The 18,028-nt window shown below is 41.2% G+C and overlaps 1 protein-coding gene across 2 annotated transcripts in view; it reads right to left on the bottom strand.

Annotated features, from left to right (window-relative positions):
- ITPK1 (inositol-tetrakisphosphate 1-kinase) overlaps window positions 1–18,028 on the bottom strand; it is a 227,526-nt gene that overhangs the window by 155,027 nt on the left and 54,471 nt on the right. For both annotated transcript variants that reach the window (XM_053261319.1, XM_053261327.1), the window contains exon 2: window positions 11,778–11,802. In XM_053261319.1, the coding sequence (XP_053117294.1) occupies window positions 11,778–11,802 (25 nt within the window). The remainder of the gene's footprint in view (window positions 1–11,777; window positions 11,803–18,028) is intronic.

Raw genomic sequence — 18,028 nt, 5'->3', positions numbered from 1 at the left:
AAAAAAGTGCAAGATGTAGTACTTAGTGAAGCCCTTTTACAATGCTCAAATTATAGGGGAAAGGTAGGAAGAGCTTTAAGGAAATCCATAGGTCGAACTCAACTCCCCTTTGTTTTAGCCAGACCATTCACCCCACTCCCAACCACCCACCCTCAGCTCCAGCTATCTAAAGACAGTAGCAAATGGAGCTTGGCTATAATTCACAGCCAGAAGGAGAATGAAAGCAAGTACACAGGTTTTAGCTTTTTAATAAATCTCACAATGTGACTGAACAAGATGTTAGTGTTTGGCAGCTGGAATTCAGTATCCTCCACAGCCTTTTTATCTCTTGAGGACAAGCAAAGTAATTTTTTTTAAGACAGACAATTGTAAGATGTTCCTTAAATTTTCTAGATGCACCCATAGTCAATCTCTCTCTCTCTCTCTGTGTGTACACACAAACATACACGTACATGTATGTACACATGCATGTCTGGCCTTTCCCCCTTGCTACTGTAGAGCAGATGTTCAACCTACCATGAGCAGGTACCACAAGACACTTTGTTATTTTTGTTGCTGAGTAAGTGAGCTACCCCTCTGGAAGTGGTGTATTTTACATTACAAATTGGTGGTGGCTGTCAGCTATATGAGCAGTCTGCTACCAAGGCTTAGCTCAGCTCACAGTAGGATACATTCCTGGAACAAAAAGAATCAAAGCACCCCTGCTGCTTAACACAAATACACCTCCTACCAATTCATTCTTGCCCAGCATACTGTAATCCAGAACCATCTCTCCTCCTCTGCAGTGTAACAAAACCTAAGAGGGTGCATCAGCTACAGCTAAGGAGCTGGTGATTTTCAGGAACTGGTGTGCAGAGACCCAATTCTCTTTCCTTTAAGTGAGTAGGTTTCACCTTTAGCATTCCCCCACCCACAGCATGAAAAATAGTTCAGCAGCAGAGAAGTGACATCCTCAAGCACTGCCAGAAATTCCATGTCTCAAGTTTAGTATGATTTATGAGAAACTCTGCTATACCATGAGAAGAAATAGTCTCTAGCACAAGCAAGCTGGCAAATATTCAGCACGGCTGCATGCTGGCAACGGCCAATTAGTATCCTACTCCAGGCAGCTAATGAACTATAATCTTTTGCTTGTAAAATAAAATAGATTAAACCTAATAGGGATGTGTATGAAATGCAATTTGGATGCCAAATTGCAGCTCATCCCTTTAACGTGGAAGGATTACACATCCTTGGAGCCAGCATGGTGTAGTGGTTAGAGTGCTGGACTAGGACCTGTTCAAATCCCCATTCAGCCATGATACTAGTTGGGTGACTCTGGGCCAGTCACTTCTCTCTCAGCCTAACCTACTTCACAGGGTTGTTGTGAAAGAGAAACTAAAGTATGTTGTACACCGCTCTGGGCTCCTTGGAGGAAGAGCGGGATATAAATGTAAAAAATAAAATAAAGTAAATAAATAAATCTCCTTTAACATGGAGGAGAACAGGTCCATACCACTTCCACCGCTTGCCGCCACTTCCTTAATCACAGTGCCACCCACCAATCATCATACACCGGCTGTGCTCTCCCCCAGCTGCCCCTGTGCTATGCTGGCACGCACATGACCTCTGTGCATGCACAGTGGCCATTTATGTGGTTAGCAATCATGAACGTTTCATGCTTTGTGCACAACCCTAAAACCTAATGGTCAAAGCTACATACAGAATTGCAGACTGTATACATAGATGACAGTAGGCAATTTATCAAAGTTAAGAAGCATCAGAGGGGATGTGGCAAGGTCAGAAATGGAACAGTTAGAGAGGACAATCTGGCTGATTTGGGATGCTTGCCATGCTAGCTGAGAATAAATTGGGGTATGGATATTGTAAACTTGGCAATAGCTTCAAACAGCAAAAAGTAAGGGCCAGGTTCTATGATAAAACACTGTTTAGATTAGGGCTGCACAATTCCGGCCCTCCTGGACTACAACTCCCATCATACCCAGCTATTAGCCATTGTGGCTGGGGATTCTAGAAGATGTAGATCGAAAACTGCTGGAGGGTCAAAGTTGTGCAGCCTTGGTTTAGATTTTGAACACGCCTACCCACAATGCAGGCATGCACACTCCCCTCTGATGAATGAGCCAGGAGAAGACTGAATGCTTCCACATTTGTAGTAAACACGGCTGCCCATTATGAAAGCACTATGATTAGTTCAAAAGCAAGTGTGGATGTTTGAGCTTCTCCTCTGGTGTCTGAAAAGGAAGGGTGGGGAGCAAGCACATAAGGGCAAACTCCTTTATGACCATCTAAATCAGGGCTGCACAAATTTGGCTTTCAGCTGCTGTTAGACTACAAATCTCATCATCCTCAGCCAGTGGCCAATTGTCAAGGATGCTAGGAGTTGTAGTCCAACAATAGTTGGAGGGCTGAAGTTGTGTGGCCCTGATCTAAACCAGTGTTAATTTGATTTAGATCAAATTGATTTAAATGGCTTAACAGAAGGACTCAATTTTAATGCTTTAAATCACAATTTAAATCACTAGTCAGGAAGATTCTATTTAATCATCATTTTCAATAAAAGTATGCTTCTGTTGTCTAATATAACCTTAACACATCTTGAGAGAGCTAGGTTTTATTTTTAGAAGGTACACACTTCTCATAATGCTGTTTAATTTGGACAACCAGGTCTTGCATTTCTTTGTAGTACTGTTTGCATTTTGTACACATGCCTGTCTTACCCACAGATACAGGAACTTAATTAAAATATTCCCAAATGGGGCCTCTGCTTGCTGCTGCCATGATAGGTGTTTCCCTTAGACAATGGCAGATACCGTTGGAAAAAGTTTCTTTAGGGCTGTATGAATATGTTCTGATCACTTTTGGTTTCACTTTCTATTCCCCTCCCCATCCTGTGCATTTTTTCCAGACCCCTCCTCCTTGCTCAGATCTAATCCATCCCCCCAAATCCTCTGTTCATTCATTGGCCTTCATTTTTCTTTGCACTCTCTTTAGAGAGAAAGAGGAGGGTAAGTGCTTGACTGTATGCTGAATGTACATAACCTGCAGAATAGGATTGATGAGATCTGTTATCTCTCATACCATCAGTGTTCCCTCTAAGGCGTGTACGTGCTCACACTTTTTAAAAAATGTCCACTCAGTTAATTTGAGATCCTGCTCAGGCTGAATCAGGAATGTCCCACTCTGAATGCACATGAGCACACACTGCCTTGATACTACTGCCCAGAACAAAAATAATTCCATACACAGATGAAAAACATTAGATAGAACATTGATCCCCATATATTGCTGTTCACAGAATTAGAAGTTATGATAATATTCATGATTATCTCTTTGACCTAGGTTCTTTTGTTTTTTAACCAAAATCTGGTTTTTAAAAAAATCTGATATAAATTTTTAAAGTCTTTCTTTTTTACAAATCATCAATTCTAAGCATTCCAGCTTTTATCAATCCTATTTATCAACTCATCACTCATCTTCAGCAAACCCTCTGCTCCATGGGGCAGGGAGGGGCAAACTCACCACTTTGCATGCTCACTCCACCTCCTGGTCACATCTGTCTGGCTCAAGGCAGGCAATGGACTGACATAATCTGGAGAATGAGGGAGCAACTCATCTCCACCTTGTTTGCTACCTCCTCCTCATGTCCTCTCCATCTGCTGGCTTAGGCGCCACACTAAAATTCCAGGTGCCATAATGAGTTGGTGCCTGCTTCCGATGGTTATCTGAAACAAAGTTTAGATTATATCTGCACAAGATCTAAGGCTTTTCCTTGAACAAGTGGATCCTAACAGCACCTGTTTGGCAAGAACCTTCCTCACTGTAGTCTGATCAGCTAAATGAAAAATTAGAAGATATTAGTTGGTGTGACGCTGCCCCCCTTGTGGATTACTTTGATAGAAAGGCACCATGTGCATATCGATATCTATATGGTTCTCTAAGGCGTACTCGTCGTTAATCCCATGCGTGGCAGCTCTAGCGAGAGTTTGCGAGTGAGCTGCCAGTAGTGGGAGAGTAAAGCGCCGGCACCAGTGGACAGGCTTGCGGGTGAGGGGGGAAAGAAAACGGTGGTGGCAGACAGGGGGGGAAAGCGGTGGGTGGGGGCAGAGAACAGAGGGAAACCGAGGGGGAAGAACTAGCGGTTCAGATGCTCTGCGCCTGGCCCAGCTAGTTTAAAATAAAAGTGGTTAACACTCTTATAAGACTCTTACTTATATTCTTAATTCCTTCAGAATCTGTTATCAGAATGCAGTTGAAATATCCCCTTTCAGTTCATTGTACAGTATTCTGATCTCTCTGGATATTCAGCATTTCATTTAAAAATAACAGACCTGTTCCTGGTGTGTATATAACATGGGAACATCAAAAGGGAGAGAAAAGCAGAGGAACAAAAGAACTGCAATGTAGGGTACCAATATCACCAAGAACAAAGCAATGTTTTGCTATGAAAAACAAAGAAAATTCACCATGACAACAGATGAGCATTTTACTGACAAATACTACAGATATCTATGGACAATAGTTTGGGCCTTTGCTATCTGAATTTTAATACTATTTGATAACCAGAAAAGTGAATTCCAAGATAAATATTAAACAAACCTCAAAACATCATGAAAATAAATGTGCCCCAAGAAACTGGCAAAGCATACAAGGCCAGATTTGTATGGTGAGAACAGTACATTTGGACAAGCATATATGACATCATAAACAAACACTGCCAATTACTAATGAAAAAAGAAGTCTAAATCACATCATAAGATCTTTTGTTCCACCTTTGAAATGATGAATGGAGGTGCTGTCTTTTATTACCTGAAGCACTGAAGAGCAAAAAGCAAGAAGGAAGCAGGTGTTCTCTGTGTAAACGGATGCCTGCATATACAGATTCCACTTTGAGGAGCCCTATCAAAAATGGCTAAGAATGGCCTACGATTCTGTGCCACTCTAAGCCACATGGCTTCTTGGATCCACCAAGACTGCATATTGCCACCTCTGAATTTATTATTTTCTGTAGCCTGGATTATTGCAGTTCTGGTTACAAGAATTAACATCATGTATTTCTTTGTACTCTACCACAGAGGAGCTATATATTAAAAAGGTATTAAAGTGACTAACTCTTACCCAAAATTATCAGAAGGGTAAACTCATCCTAGCCTACAAACAGTTTGCACTCTCGACAACTGTCTGAACTTCAGCATCCTGCTGTATGTGCTACATTACAGTCATGCAAATTCCTCCCAAACCAACATAATGTTGTCTATATTAATTTTTTATTGGTTTGCATATTTTAGATGTGGTTTTAAGCATTTTAACAAATGCCAACAGAAAAATTGCTAAAATCCAAAGGAGGACAGAATGCACATTATGTGCCTATCTGTTGGAATTCTGGCATTGCATTACCCAAATACTACAGATCTCTCTAACCACCTTGAGCATTTTACTGAAAATGGAAAAACAGGATATAAATACTTATAGCAGACTTTTCCCTTTTTCAGTAAATGGTTCAGGATTTGTTTAAAATATTTATGTGCCAACAAATATTTTATCAAAAATAAATAGGAAGAGCCCCATTTCCTCACAGAGTGTAATGCTATATATCATTGATAGTTTCCTCTGCTATATCTCTGGCATACATCCCATTTCTCTTCTTATCCAGCAGAGACAAATGGCCATCCCAAGACAACACAAGAACAGCCCAACTGGCTCAAGCCCAAGGCCTATCTAGTCCAGCATTCTGCTTCACAAAGTAGTCCACCAGATGCCTCTGAAAAGCCCACAGGCAAGAGGTGAGGGCATGCCCTCTCTTCTGCTGTTGCTCCCCTGCAACTGGTATTGAGAAGTATCTTGCCTCTGAGATTGGAGGTGCCCTACAGCCACCAACTAGTAACCATTGATAGACCCATCATCCATAAATTTTTCTAATCCCCTTTAAAAACCATCAAAACTATTGGCTATCACCACATCCCATAGCAGAAAACTCCATAGTTAACTATGTGCTGTGTGAAAAAGTACTTCCTTTTGTCAGTCCTAAATTTCCTGGCCTTTGGTTTCATAGGACGACCCCTGGTTCTAGTGTTGTGAGAAATTGAGAATAAAATTTCTCTATGTTCACTCCATGCATAATTTTATACACCTCTATCATGTCTCCCCATAGTCGCCTCTTTTCCAAACTAAAAAGCCTTCCCACATAAGGAAGGTATTCCAGGCCCCTGATCATCTTGGCTGCCCTCTTCTACACCTTTTCCACAAAGTTCTACAATGTCCTCCTTAAGATACAGTGACCAGAACTGCATGCAAACTCCAAATGTGGTCACACTATATATTTGTATAAGTGCATTATAGTACTAGTATTTTTTTATTTTCAATCCCCTTCCTAATTATTTCTAGCATAGAATCAACATTTTTCACAGCTGCTGCGCACTTAGTTGACACTTTCAATGTTGTGTCCACCACAACCCCAAGATCCCTCTTGGTCAGTCACTGACAGCTCAGATCCAATCAGCATATATTTGAAGTTGGGGATTTTTGCCACAATATGCATCACTTTACACTTGCTTACATTGAACTGCATTTGCCATTTTGTCGCCCACTCACCCAGTTTGGAGAGATCTTTTGGCAGCTCCTCACAATCCGTTGTGGACTTTACTACCCTAAATAGTTTAGTGTCATCTGCAAATTTGGCCAGCTCGCTGCTTATCCCAACCTCTAGGTCATTTATGAACAAGTTAAAGAGCACTGGTCCCAGTACACATCCCTGGGGGATTGCACTTCTTATTTCTCTCCATTATGAGAGCTGTCCATTTATTCCTACCCTCTGTTTCCTGTCCTTCAACCAGTTAGCAATCCACACATGAACCTGACCCCTTATCCCATGACTGCTAAGTTTACTCAAGTGCCTTTGGTGGGGAACTTTGTCAAAAGCTTTTTGGAAGTCCAAGTATACTATGTCAACCAGATCACCTTTATCCACATGCCTACTGACAATCTCAAATAAATCCAAAAGGTTAGTGAGGCAAGACTTGCCCTTGCAGAAATCATGCTGCTTCTCCTTCAGCAAGGCCTGTTATTCTATATGTAACAATTTTGTCTTTAAGAATGATTCCCATCAATTTACCCAGCACAGAAATTAAGCTAATTGGCCTGTAGTTTTCTGGATCCCCCCTGGATCCCTTTTGAAAATCAGAGTTACATTAGCTACTTTCCACTCCTCCCTCCAGTATAGAGCCTGACTGTAGAGACAAGTTTATTATTTTTGGACATATTTATATCCCGCCCAAAACTTGCATCTCTGGGCAGCTCACATTGTTGTTACTAGGAGATCAGCAATTTCACACTTGATTTCCTTCAGAACTTTATTAACAAAGGATTAACAAATAGCCCTGGTGATTTGTTAATTTTTAGTTTTTGAAGACATTTTAGAACATTCTCTCTTGTCACCTCAAATTGGCCCAGTTCTTCAGTCTCCAACCCTGAGAAGCTCAGTGGGTGTATGGTCAGTATCCTCTGCCATTAAGAGGGATGCAAATAACTCATTCAGCTTCTCTGCAATATCTTCCTCAATCCTTTTCATGACCTCATCATCTAAAGAGTCCAAACTCCTCCCTGCCAGGTTTTTAGCTTCTGATACATTTTTAAAAGTTTTTGTTATTCTCGACACTTCTAGCTACATGCTCCTTCTCTTTTGCATCACTTATTGTCTACTTGCATTTCCTTTGACAGAATTTATGTTCCTTTCTGTTCTCTTCATTTGGGCAGGACTTCCATTTTCTGAAGAAAGTCTTCTTCTCTTTTATATCTTCCCTGACTCTACTTGTTAGCAATCCAAGGCATCCACCTGAACTTGGTGGTACCTTTCCTCCTTCTTTGTATACATTACAACTGAGCTTCTATTATTGTTGTTTTAAGTAAGTCCCATGTCTTCTGGAGAGATTTGACTCTTCTGATTTTCCCTTTCAGCTTCTTTTTCACCAGTCCTCACATTTGTGACATCTTTCCTCTTCTGAAGTCCAATACATCTGCGTTGGACTTCCTTGGCAATGCTCCACTTGCATATAAGCTGAACTGGATCACACTATGGTCACCATTCCCAAATGGTTCTACAACTCTGACATCTTGCATCTACAAGATGGTTCTACAACTCTGACTTCTTGGTCCTGGACACCACTCAGGATTAAGTGGCCATAAAAATCAGACTTCTACATTGGCATTCCAGTTCACATTCAACGCCAGTGCTTGTGAAAGATTGTCAGCTCTTATTCGACACCAATCCATCATGAAAATGGTTGGAATCAGAATGAGAGTCCTTTAAAGTTGTTAGTCAGGTCAGGTCTGATTTCAGTCAGAAATATTTGATTTGAGTTGGATTTCACATAGGGATTAATTGGAAACATTTTAAAAAATGAATAATTCCTGAATGGCTGTAATGAAGCTCTGAAATTTCACATGGTGGTAGTACATGATAACTGCATTAAGTATGTGGACTTTAAAAGAAATTCATTCAGCTGTTGATTTTTAATCAATTTTGGAATAAGCTTTTAAAACTTAAAAAGCACCATAAATGTTTTATTTCATGGCAGAAAGTAATATCAATAGCTTCAGGAATTGACCACTGAACATGCCCCTGTAGGAGAAAAACACTCCTTGCCTTCATATGGAAGTAATATAACATGGGGTGCCAAAAATGGGAGGAATAACTTCAGAATAGCTGGGCAGATTGTTATCAAATCTCCCACGGTGGTAAGTACATGGCTTTGAAGCATACTGGCCCACCCACTGATTTTTAATGGTTTGGTGTGTTTTTTAAGCATGGGACCTAGATTAGTAGTTGAGCAAGAACATAGGGATCTGTGCCTCTCCCCAGAGGTTCTGTGATTGGAACAACTCAGACCATTTGATATAATTTCACTGCAAATATCGAGCTTGATCTGTCACTCCAGAACTCTTTCTGCCACCCCACCCCCAGCCTGTTCCAAATAAGGCAACTGTATGCAATATAGGAAGATGCTGAAAGGCATCTCATACTGAACGGGAGATGGCAATGGTAAACCCCTCCTGTATTCTACCAAAGAAAAGCACATGGCTCTGTGGTCACCATGAGTCGACATGGACTTGACGGCACAACTTTACCTTTATGGCAACATTGTTTGGCTTGGCTTCTAGAAGCCCTAAAAGAGCTCTTTTGAATTCTGATATAAATCCAACACAATAGAGAATTCACTCCAAACTTTCCAATAAATAAGGATCTATGAAAATCATGTCAGAATTAATCCAAAATTTCCCAAAGTGGATGTCAGATCTGATAGTGCTGTCGGTCTGACATGACTGCATAGTCCTGTCATATTTTAGGGGAGACCTATATACATTAGTAGCCAGCATACAAGATATGCCCAGTAAAACAATTCAAAGCAACTATATGTAAGCCATTTGGGTGCATTGATTCATTGCATAGATCCAGCACCTTTCCTCTCTCCACCCTATTATACCTATCTAATAATAATAATAATAATAATTTGATTTCTATACCGCCCTTCCAAAAATGGCTCAGGGCAGTTTACACAGAGGAATCATAAATAAATAAATAAGATGGATCCCTGTCCCCAAAGGCTCACAATCTAAAAAGAAACATAAGATAGACACCAGCAACAGTCACTGGAGGGATGCTGTGCTGGGGGTGGATAGGGCCAGTTACTCTCCCCTTGCTAAATAAAGAGAATCGCCACGGTAAAAGGTGCCTCTTTGCCCAGTTAGCAGGGGCACAAGGCTTTGTGGGTGGTGTTGTAGCTCAGTCACAGAGCATCTGCTTTTCATGCAACAAGTCCCATGTTCAATCCCTGGCATTTCCAGGTTGGGCTGGGAAAGACACCTACCTTTGAAACCCTGGAGAGCCACTGTCAGAGAGAGTAGACAACACTGGATAGACCTATGGACTGACTCAATAGAAAGCAACTTTCCATGTTTATGCTTGCTATTACTTCAAGGTATGCCTAACATACTTTCTGATTCCACACAGAGCACTAAATACCACCCACAGAGGCCTTCTTAACTCCAAGACTTCTCTGAAAGTATAAATCAGGTTTTGTTCTTGAATTATTAAAACTTTGCATGATGTCATTGGTCCTCATTTGAAGATGACAGTTTTACTAAGACACACACCAAAGAAATACTCCATCCTCTTACAGCAAAGTATTTGCTTTGTATCAATGTCACTTCAATGCATAACAAGTAGGAAAAGATGTAAGCCAGTGTTTTGCTTCTCTAGTCAAGGAAACTATCGACATTAATCACAGATCTGGACAATGTAGTTTGAAATTCAATTAGAAACTAATCAAACCATGGTTTAGCTTTTAAAAAAACCTAAATGAATGAAGGGAGTGAAGAGTGATAAAGCTGTTCTCCAACTTGATCCTCAGCTGTGGTTGTACTACAACTCCCATTATCCCCAGCCACAATGCCCAAATGCCATTGTGACTAGAGATGATGGGAGTTGTAGTCCACAACAGCTGGGGACTCGACCTTGAGAACTCGTGCCATAAAGCATACCTCACAAAACTATTCCTACCCAGTCAGAGCAAATGGGCCCATGAAGCCCAGTAGACCTTCTCCAACACTGGCCAAATCCAGATATAATACTTACCTGAAAATTCTGTTCTGTTCACTGGCAAGTTTAAGAAGAGCTAATTGGAGTACATGAAAGACTTCGGGTGAAGCTAAGCATTAAGCACACATAGTGGTGCAGTGTTCTAACTCCCTTCCCTCTCCCTATTATGTAATGAAATGCATGATATGACCTATGTGTGTTTAACTACAACACACTGCAAGCAAGAGGAAGAGAGGGAGCACTAGACAGTGTTTGAACTATAGGAGAGGGGGGCTTTACCAATGCTTTATAGAAGGTTGGGGAGCATGAATTGACTAAAACAGGAGGGGAGGCTTCTAGATTAAGGCCACCTCTGCAGCTTCACCCCATAATCTGAATACCGACAGTGCTGCTATGATCTATGCAACCCGTGTGCTTTAGGTACAGTAAAACCTTGTTAGCCACAGATTCATTATGCATATGTGGGGGAGGGTCATATTGACCTTGCATATCTGTGGGTCGGAGATAGCCGTAAATGACCACGGAGATCATTTCCGGCTGCTCCGGTCTTAACAAAAAAACCCAGTGATTTTTGGCAGTTTTTCAGGCATTCCGCGGGCACAGTGCAACTCAGGGGGAACAGCAAAGCACAGTAAGGAACTCCCCCCTGCATGCCCCCTTGCTCAAAGACAGTAGATTTTTGGCAATTTAGAAGCATTTTCGGCCAACTGGGAACCTATCCCGCCATGGATACATTTACTTTAATGTCTCGATATTCACCGTTTCCATATCCATAGTACAATTGCGGAATGGAACCCCCACGAATAACAAGGTCCTCCATCTACCTATTCCAACCTCACATCTTACTGTATTGCAATGTTACGTTAAGGCAGAGCTGCACAACTTTGACCTTTCAGCCATTTTTGGACTACTCCCCAGCCACAGGGGCCAACAGTCCAGATTATGGGAGTACGTGTCCAACATCTGCATGAGGGCCACCGTTGTGCAGCCCTGCCTTAAATGGTACCTCACTATAAGCAGCATTAGCAGTTAAAATTAAAAACAAAGGAAGACAACTTAAAATGCAGTTATGTTTCTGTTTATAGCTTTTCAGCTTTTATTATCAGTGGCAAACTAATTACTGTAAGGCATGATTCGGGGAAAAAGTCTTTTCAAAATAAAGAAACGCATCATTTGTACTCACCTGTATGACTTCTATCCCTCTTTTCCTGAAAAATAAAAAAGAAATTAAGTTACTTAGAGTAGCAATAAACTGTAAGACTAGTTATTGCTTTAATATCAGCACAAGTCATATATATTCCAGGCTGGGGAAAGCACATTTAAAGGTTTTTGGACCAAGATAGTAGTTTCAGTTCCTCAGCATGTATGACAAATTTTTAGGAGTCCAGGCAATCTTGTCATACATGTTTAGATTCCAAATTCAGAATAAAATACTAAAGGATAAAGTTCCCTTGTGTTACAATATAGTAGCAGTACATAATTTCAACACACAAACACATATACTCACTCACCCACCACCCCAGGTCTCCCTTCCAATTTTCTAAATGGAAAGCAATTTTTGATAACAAATAAACAGATCGGCATTATGCACAGAACCCTGAAATGCATTCCTCTTACCTAGAAAAATAGTTTTAGCTGTATAATGAGAAAGCATGACTACCAGTGCCAACTTAACTGAAGGATCCTCCCCCACTTCACATATACTAAATGCTGCTCTAAACAAAAAGAGAAAAATTATAAAGGATAAAGGAAAAAAGGATAAAGGAAAAAAATTATAAAGGATAACTAAGTGATCAAGAAATTTCAACACAGCCAACAGGGACAAATAGAGCACTATGAAGCATCCAATCATATCTGCTTAACTAGACTGCAATTTTTCAAACGGAAGTATTTCAATACATGGTTATCTCAAGAATCTCAGGCCTTGTGGTGATAATATCAAACTGGTAGCAGGATAAAGGCAAAAGGGGGAAAAGCCATGAAGTCAACTCAAAAATTTCAAACTTTCCTTTCTCCGCATATTTCATGCAGTTTCTATTATACTTCTAAAAAGTGCAAGTGACCTGGTGGCCAAACATACTTAAGGTCTATTTGACAGTTCTTATTTAGGCTGATAAAACATAAGAAGCTGCCATATACTGAGTCAGACCATTGGTCCATCTAGCTCAGTATTGTCTACACAGACTGGAAGCAGCTTCTCCAAGGCTGCAGGCAGGAATCTCTCTCAGCCCTGCTGGACGTAACCCCGCCCCCCGATTACCTGATGTGCCTTGTAATCCCCCATCCCCGAGTTACAGTACTGCCTGCATATACTTTATAACCCTGTGGGTCTCCAAATCCTTGTGTGTAAATCTTTGTAGATATATGATGTACAAACAACCACTTTGTATATAATTGTGCTTTGGCAACGTACTGTATGCTTTGGTAGTTTGTTGGTTCAATAAAAAAATCTTGTCCTATAAAAAAACCCTTGTCCTATCTTGGAGATGCCAGGGAGGGAACTTGGAACCTAGATGCTCTTCTCAGAGTGGCTCCATCCCCTGAGGGTAATGTCTTACAGTGCTCATATATCAAGTCTCCCATTCATATGCAACCAGGGCAGACCCTGTTTAGCGAAGGGGACAAGTTATGCTTGCTACCACAAGACCAGCTCTCCTCCTCTTATAAACAAGTTTATTTATGAAACGGATATACCAGGACTAATTCAAATATGAAAAGATAAGCATTCAGATGAAAAAAGGAAGTCATATGCTTGAACATTTACATCACCCAGTTCATAATAATAAAAATAAAGGCAGGAGAGCAGTGGATGAAGAAGCTCTTTTGGTTTGGCTTGTAAATTCTCAAGAGGTGCTTCACAATTCTAATTAATCCAGAGCTTGACAAATCTCCAGGCACCAGGGAGCCACGGCATCTAGACTAGGATATTCAGAGGCAGGGTTATTTAAGAAAATCTTGCCCCCACTCCTGCTTCTGTTCTAAGTATGTTACTTACAAGGGGGATAAAGAGAAGCTCATTTACCACCAACCCCACAATGTTAATCACTAAGTCCAGTAATTTCATTAAGTATCCATTGTCTGGCTCCAATATTTTTAGGCTGGCTCCTAAATCCAAGGAAAAATTATCAAGGCCTAAATCAATCCACCCTCCACCTTAAGTGACGCAGCGGGGAAATGCTTGACTAACAAGCAGAAGGTTGTCGGGTCAAATCCCCACCGGTACTATATTGGGCAGCAGTGATACAGGAAGATGCTGAAAGGCATCATCTCACACTGCATGGGAGGAAGCAATGGTAAACCCCTCCTGTATTCTACCAAAGACAACCACAGGGCTCTGTGGGCACCAGGAGTTGAAATCGACTTGACAGCATTTTAAATCAATCCACCACCCATTTAAAATGCCATTTTTTCACTTTTGAAAAACAGAAGTATGCAACAGAAAAAAGGCAGTCAGCTTATACTAGCTTTGCCAAAGAAAATCTGCTTTTGGAAGAAGAGTGCTTATAGCCCCCGTGCAGTGTCCAATATCCAAATAATGGTCTTCCCTAACCCCCACAGTTGTGCACAACCCATTACATTTTTGGAGTTGCTAATGTTGACACAGATGTAATGGTAGTGACAGTTACTCAAACCAGTTTCCAAAATTCATTTCTAACTATGGGGAGTGAGGATGTGAATGAATAGAGATTCATGCACAGATTCAAAGCTGAACCAGTTCAACTGGTGGAGGGTAGCTTCCTGCAGCAGCAGCACACTCCGCAGAAGCCCCTAGCTCACCGGCACTGTGGTGGCATGCACAAAGGCCATGTGCGTGTTGCTGCATGTGGGCTCCAGGGAGGGGGGTGCACCATTGCAGCAGGAAGCTGCGTGAAGCGGCAGAGGAGCAGGTAAGGATCTGCTGTCCTCCCTTTTAAAAAGGTGCCACTCACTGCCCCACCCTCCACCAGTCAAATAGGTTTGTAAACCCCACAAACTGGCTCAGCTTCAAATCTGTGCACAACTCTCGATTCCAGCACATCCCTAATGGGAAGGAGTACTTTTATTATTATTACACTTGAATTCCACCTTTCTTCCTTCACAAAACTCAAAGAGGCTCCATGGAGATTCTCAGTCACCCATCCAGACACTGACTAGACTAGAACTGCATAGTTTCCATGGGTGGCAAATCAAGGTGGTTAAAGCATGTGCCCTCAGAGCATGGCCTGGGACTCGAATGGCTGTAGAGTCATTTGGTAACTCTACAGCATGTGGATGTACCAAATATTGCTTCAGGTGCCTCACTGAGGAGGGTGCTCCACGATTGTGGTGCCACCACAGAGAATGTTCTGCTCTAAACACAGAGACCAAAAAGAACTATTGGGATTTTGACTTTTTCCTCCTCAAGCCATTTATTCCGACACTAGAAATACCTGTCCTGATGTGTGAGTAGCTTTGGCCCAATGTTAATCAAGAAAGATAAACTACTGTCTCTGAAATTCTGAATTAAGAACAGTAGCCATACAACTATAACTTTGTTTGCCTTCAGGGTGTCCCAAATCAAAAACTCTTGAGTTTTAAATTCAGAAACACTGACCCTTTCAAAAATGCATCATATGCCTTCAATCTACAGCTTCGACTCCAACTCCTATCATATCCAACTACAATTAGATTGCAACTGATGGTGTGTGTCCAACCACAGCTAGAAAGTCTTGGGTTGTCCATCCCTGACCTAGAGGAAGAGATCTGGCGCAGAGTTTCATTCACAAATCTCAGTGGTCAGGGTGGGCCCATGGTATGGCTAAGAAAAGTGCAGCATTCTGCATGGCTTCCAGCTTCCAGACTACTATGTAAAGGACAGTGTCATAAACATTTCTTTGCAGTAAACTGATGTGAGAAGTCATCAAAGCATAGATGACTGGGTCAAAGCCCTTGTTTTCCAAGAAGAGGCAGAGTCAGTGAATCAGGGGCAGCTGATAAAAACCATACTCCATACCATAGCTGCCACCCTGGCATCCAGAAGCCATGCCAGGTCCATGGCGACACTCAGACCATAAGCCTGATTAGTCAGGGTGATCATTGCTTTACTAAGGCCAGCAAACCCACCCACCCAGTATTGCACAGGCCATTATTAATCATCTCCTCTATCTTATCCGCATTCAACTTGCTTCATTGACTCATCTAGAAAGCAAACCCTGCTGCTTCTGGATCTGCCAAAAATGAAAACACAAAGCTACAGACCATCAGCACACTGACGATGACAACACACTCCATAGTCTCAGGATCTCTCCCAGAGAAGCCTCATTGTATAGATATTAGAATCATACTAGAGAGAACAGAAGCATACAACATTCCATAGAGTGAGCGGGGGTAAAAAGCAACGGGGGTTTCCCACCACTATGTGGATTCTGTAGTGGTAATAAAACCAATAATTCCCATGTTAATTTCTCAAGATTTAGAACAGGTTGTCCCATAAACTGGGAGGACCCTCAGGCTGATCTACAACTCCCATAAGCCATGGCTGTTGGCCATTATGGATAGGAATGATGGGAATTGTGGTTCAAAATTAGCTATAAAGCCTCAGGCTGGCCATCTCCAATTTAGATATTGATGATGCTCTGAGGTCAAAACAAACCAAACAAGTGCCATCCAAGGCCAATCTCTTCGGATCTGGAGAGGGAGCACAGCACAACTAGTTTTTAATAACGTTCCAACATTAACATCAGGCTTGGATTAAACCTTCTTTATGCAGGACTTCTAGTCCCTAGAAGAACACTGCACATTTCCTTTGTGACAGTCAATGAAAAAGCTATAGACTGATCTGGTACTTCCACAAGAGATTATATTTCTTTTTAAAAAATAAATCCTCTTTTTTCCTCCAAATTAAAGTCAACTTGGAGTACTAGGCTGCCTTCTCATTTCATTTATATAATCATGATCTACAACGGGCTAAAATTAAGACCAGGTATCTGAGGAGATTCTCTCCAGTTAGCTTATTTCTGTCTGCATGGTAAGGAAAACCCCAGTTGGCAAATCAGCTAGGCAAGATCTTGCACAATCATGTTATCCCACAAGAAGCACATGATGGAATGACCTCTCTCTACAGTCAAATCACGCATGCCCAGCATTCAAACATCCTTGGACTTTCAAAGATGCAAGAACGGGGTGAGCAAAATAAATCCCCAAAGGATAATCTCTTCCTCAAATGAGTGCAGGATAACAGGATGAAGTCTGGCTCTGTGCACTGCATATTATGGGTACTGAAAGAAATATTAAGTAGCAGCAGTAGTAGCATAGCCAGAAATGTCATAGGGAATGGAAAGGAATCCAAGGTATTCCAAGCCTAAAGGCAGATTCTTACTTCACTTGTTTGTTCTTGTTCATATTCCAAATACAAAATACACACACACACCCCTCTCCAAGCGAGAAGGTGAGAATTTGGACATGTCTCTTTCTCTTAAAAACGCAAATAACTTTGCAATAGCAACTGAAAGAGGATCAGGGCATTTCTCGCAAAGAGGGACACACACCTAGTTCTACACAAGCATACCCTACAAGCAACATGAGAATAGGCCTTAAGTGTTCTTTTAAGGCATCTGATAGATCGTCTGACCCTGACTTGGGAAGCAGTTTCTAAGCCATAAAAGAATGTTTGGCCTTTCACACCAAGAAAGATTATAATGTGAGAGCAGCTTTGGCCCAATGTTAATCAAAAAAAGGGAATCTACTGTTTCTGAAATTCTGAATTAAGAAGAGTAGCCATATAACTATAACTTTGTTTGCCTTCAGGATGTCCCAAATCAAAAACTGAGGGTTTTTAAAAAAATTTCAAGAGGCATTATAATGTTTTTCCTCTTGAACTTACGGTCTTCCTGTTTGGATTTGATTAGAGTTTTGGTCTTATGCAGTCAGCAATATGTACGCTGCACTCTTGTAGAATTTGTGCAAGCCTCGTTAAAAATCCAAAGAACCTTAATATTCCATTTTAAGGTTCTCTCTTTTTAATTTACCAAATTGAATTTTTAAACCACCTCATCCAGATGGCTCTAGGGAGGTGGTTCACAAATATAAACACTGATTAAAAACAAACAAACAAACAAACTCACTCACTAAAACAAAATTAAAGCCAATTTAAAATGGTTTCTCTTGGAGATGGTAAACACAGAAAGGGACTTATCCTGCTTCAAAACCTCATAAAGGGAAGAGCTGAGTCATGATTCTGGACACTAGGGATCAACATTATAAGATCTCTTGGCCATCATCTCAGCTGGCTAGAAAACTCAGCTGTTCAGAGACTACTTATTGTGTTGCCTCCTCTCATATTGTTCCCTGAAAATGGAATACCACACAAAAGATAGATTTCAAAGAGAATATATAGCTGAATAACTAGCCATATGTTTTCAGTACCAGAATTCTTTGGACTTGCTAAAAACCTGTCAGCCCAGTTCTTGCTATGAC

The sequence above is a fragment of the Hemicordylus capensis genome, chromosome 1, assembly GCF_027244095.1.
Source record: "Hemicordylus capensis ecotype Gifberg chromosome 1, rHemCap1.1.pri, whole genome shotgun sequence".
Taxonomy (NCBI): Eukaryota; Metazoa; Chordata; class Lepidosauria; order Squamata; family Cordylidae; genus Hemicordylus; species Hemicordylus capensis.
Note: the sequence above shows the minus strand (reverse complement) of the source record. Positions and strands in the feature narration are given on the sequence as shown.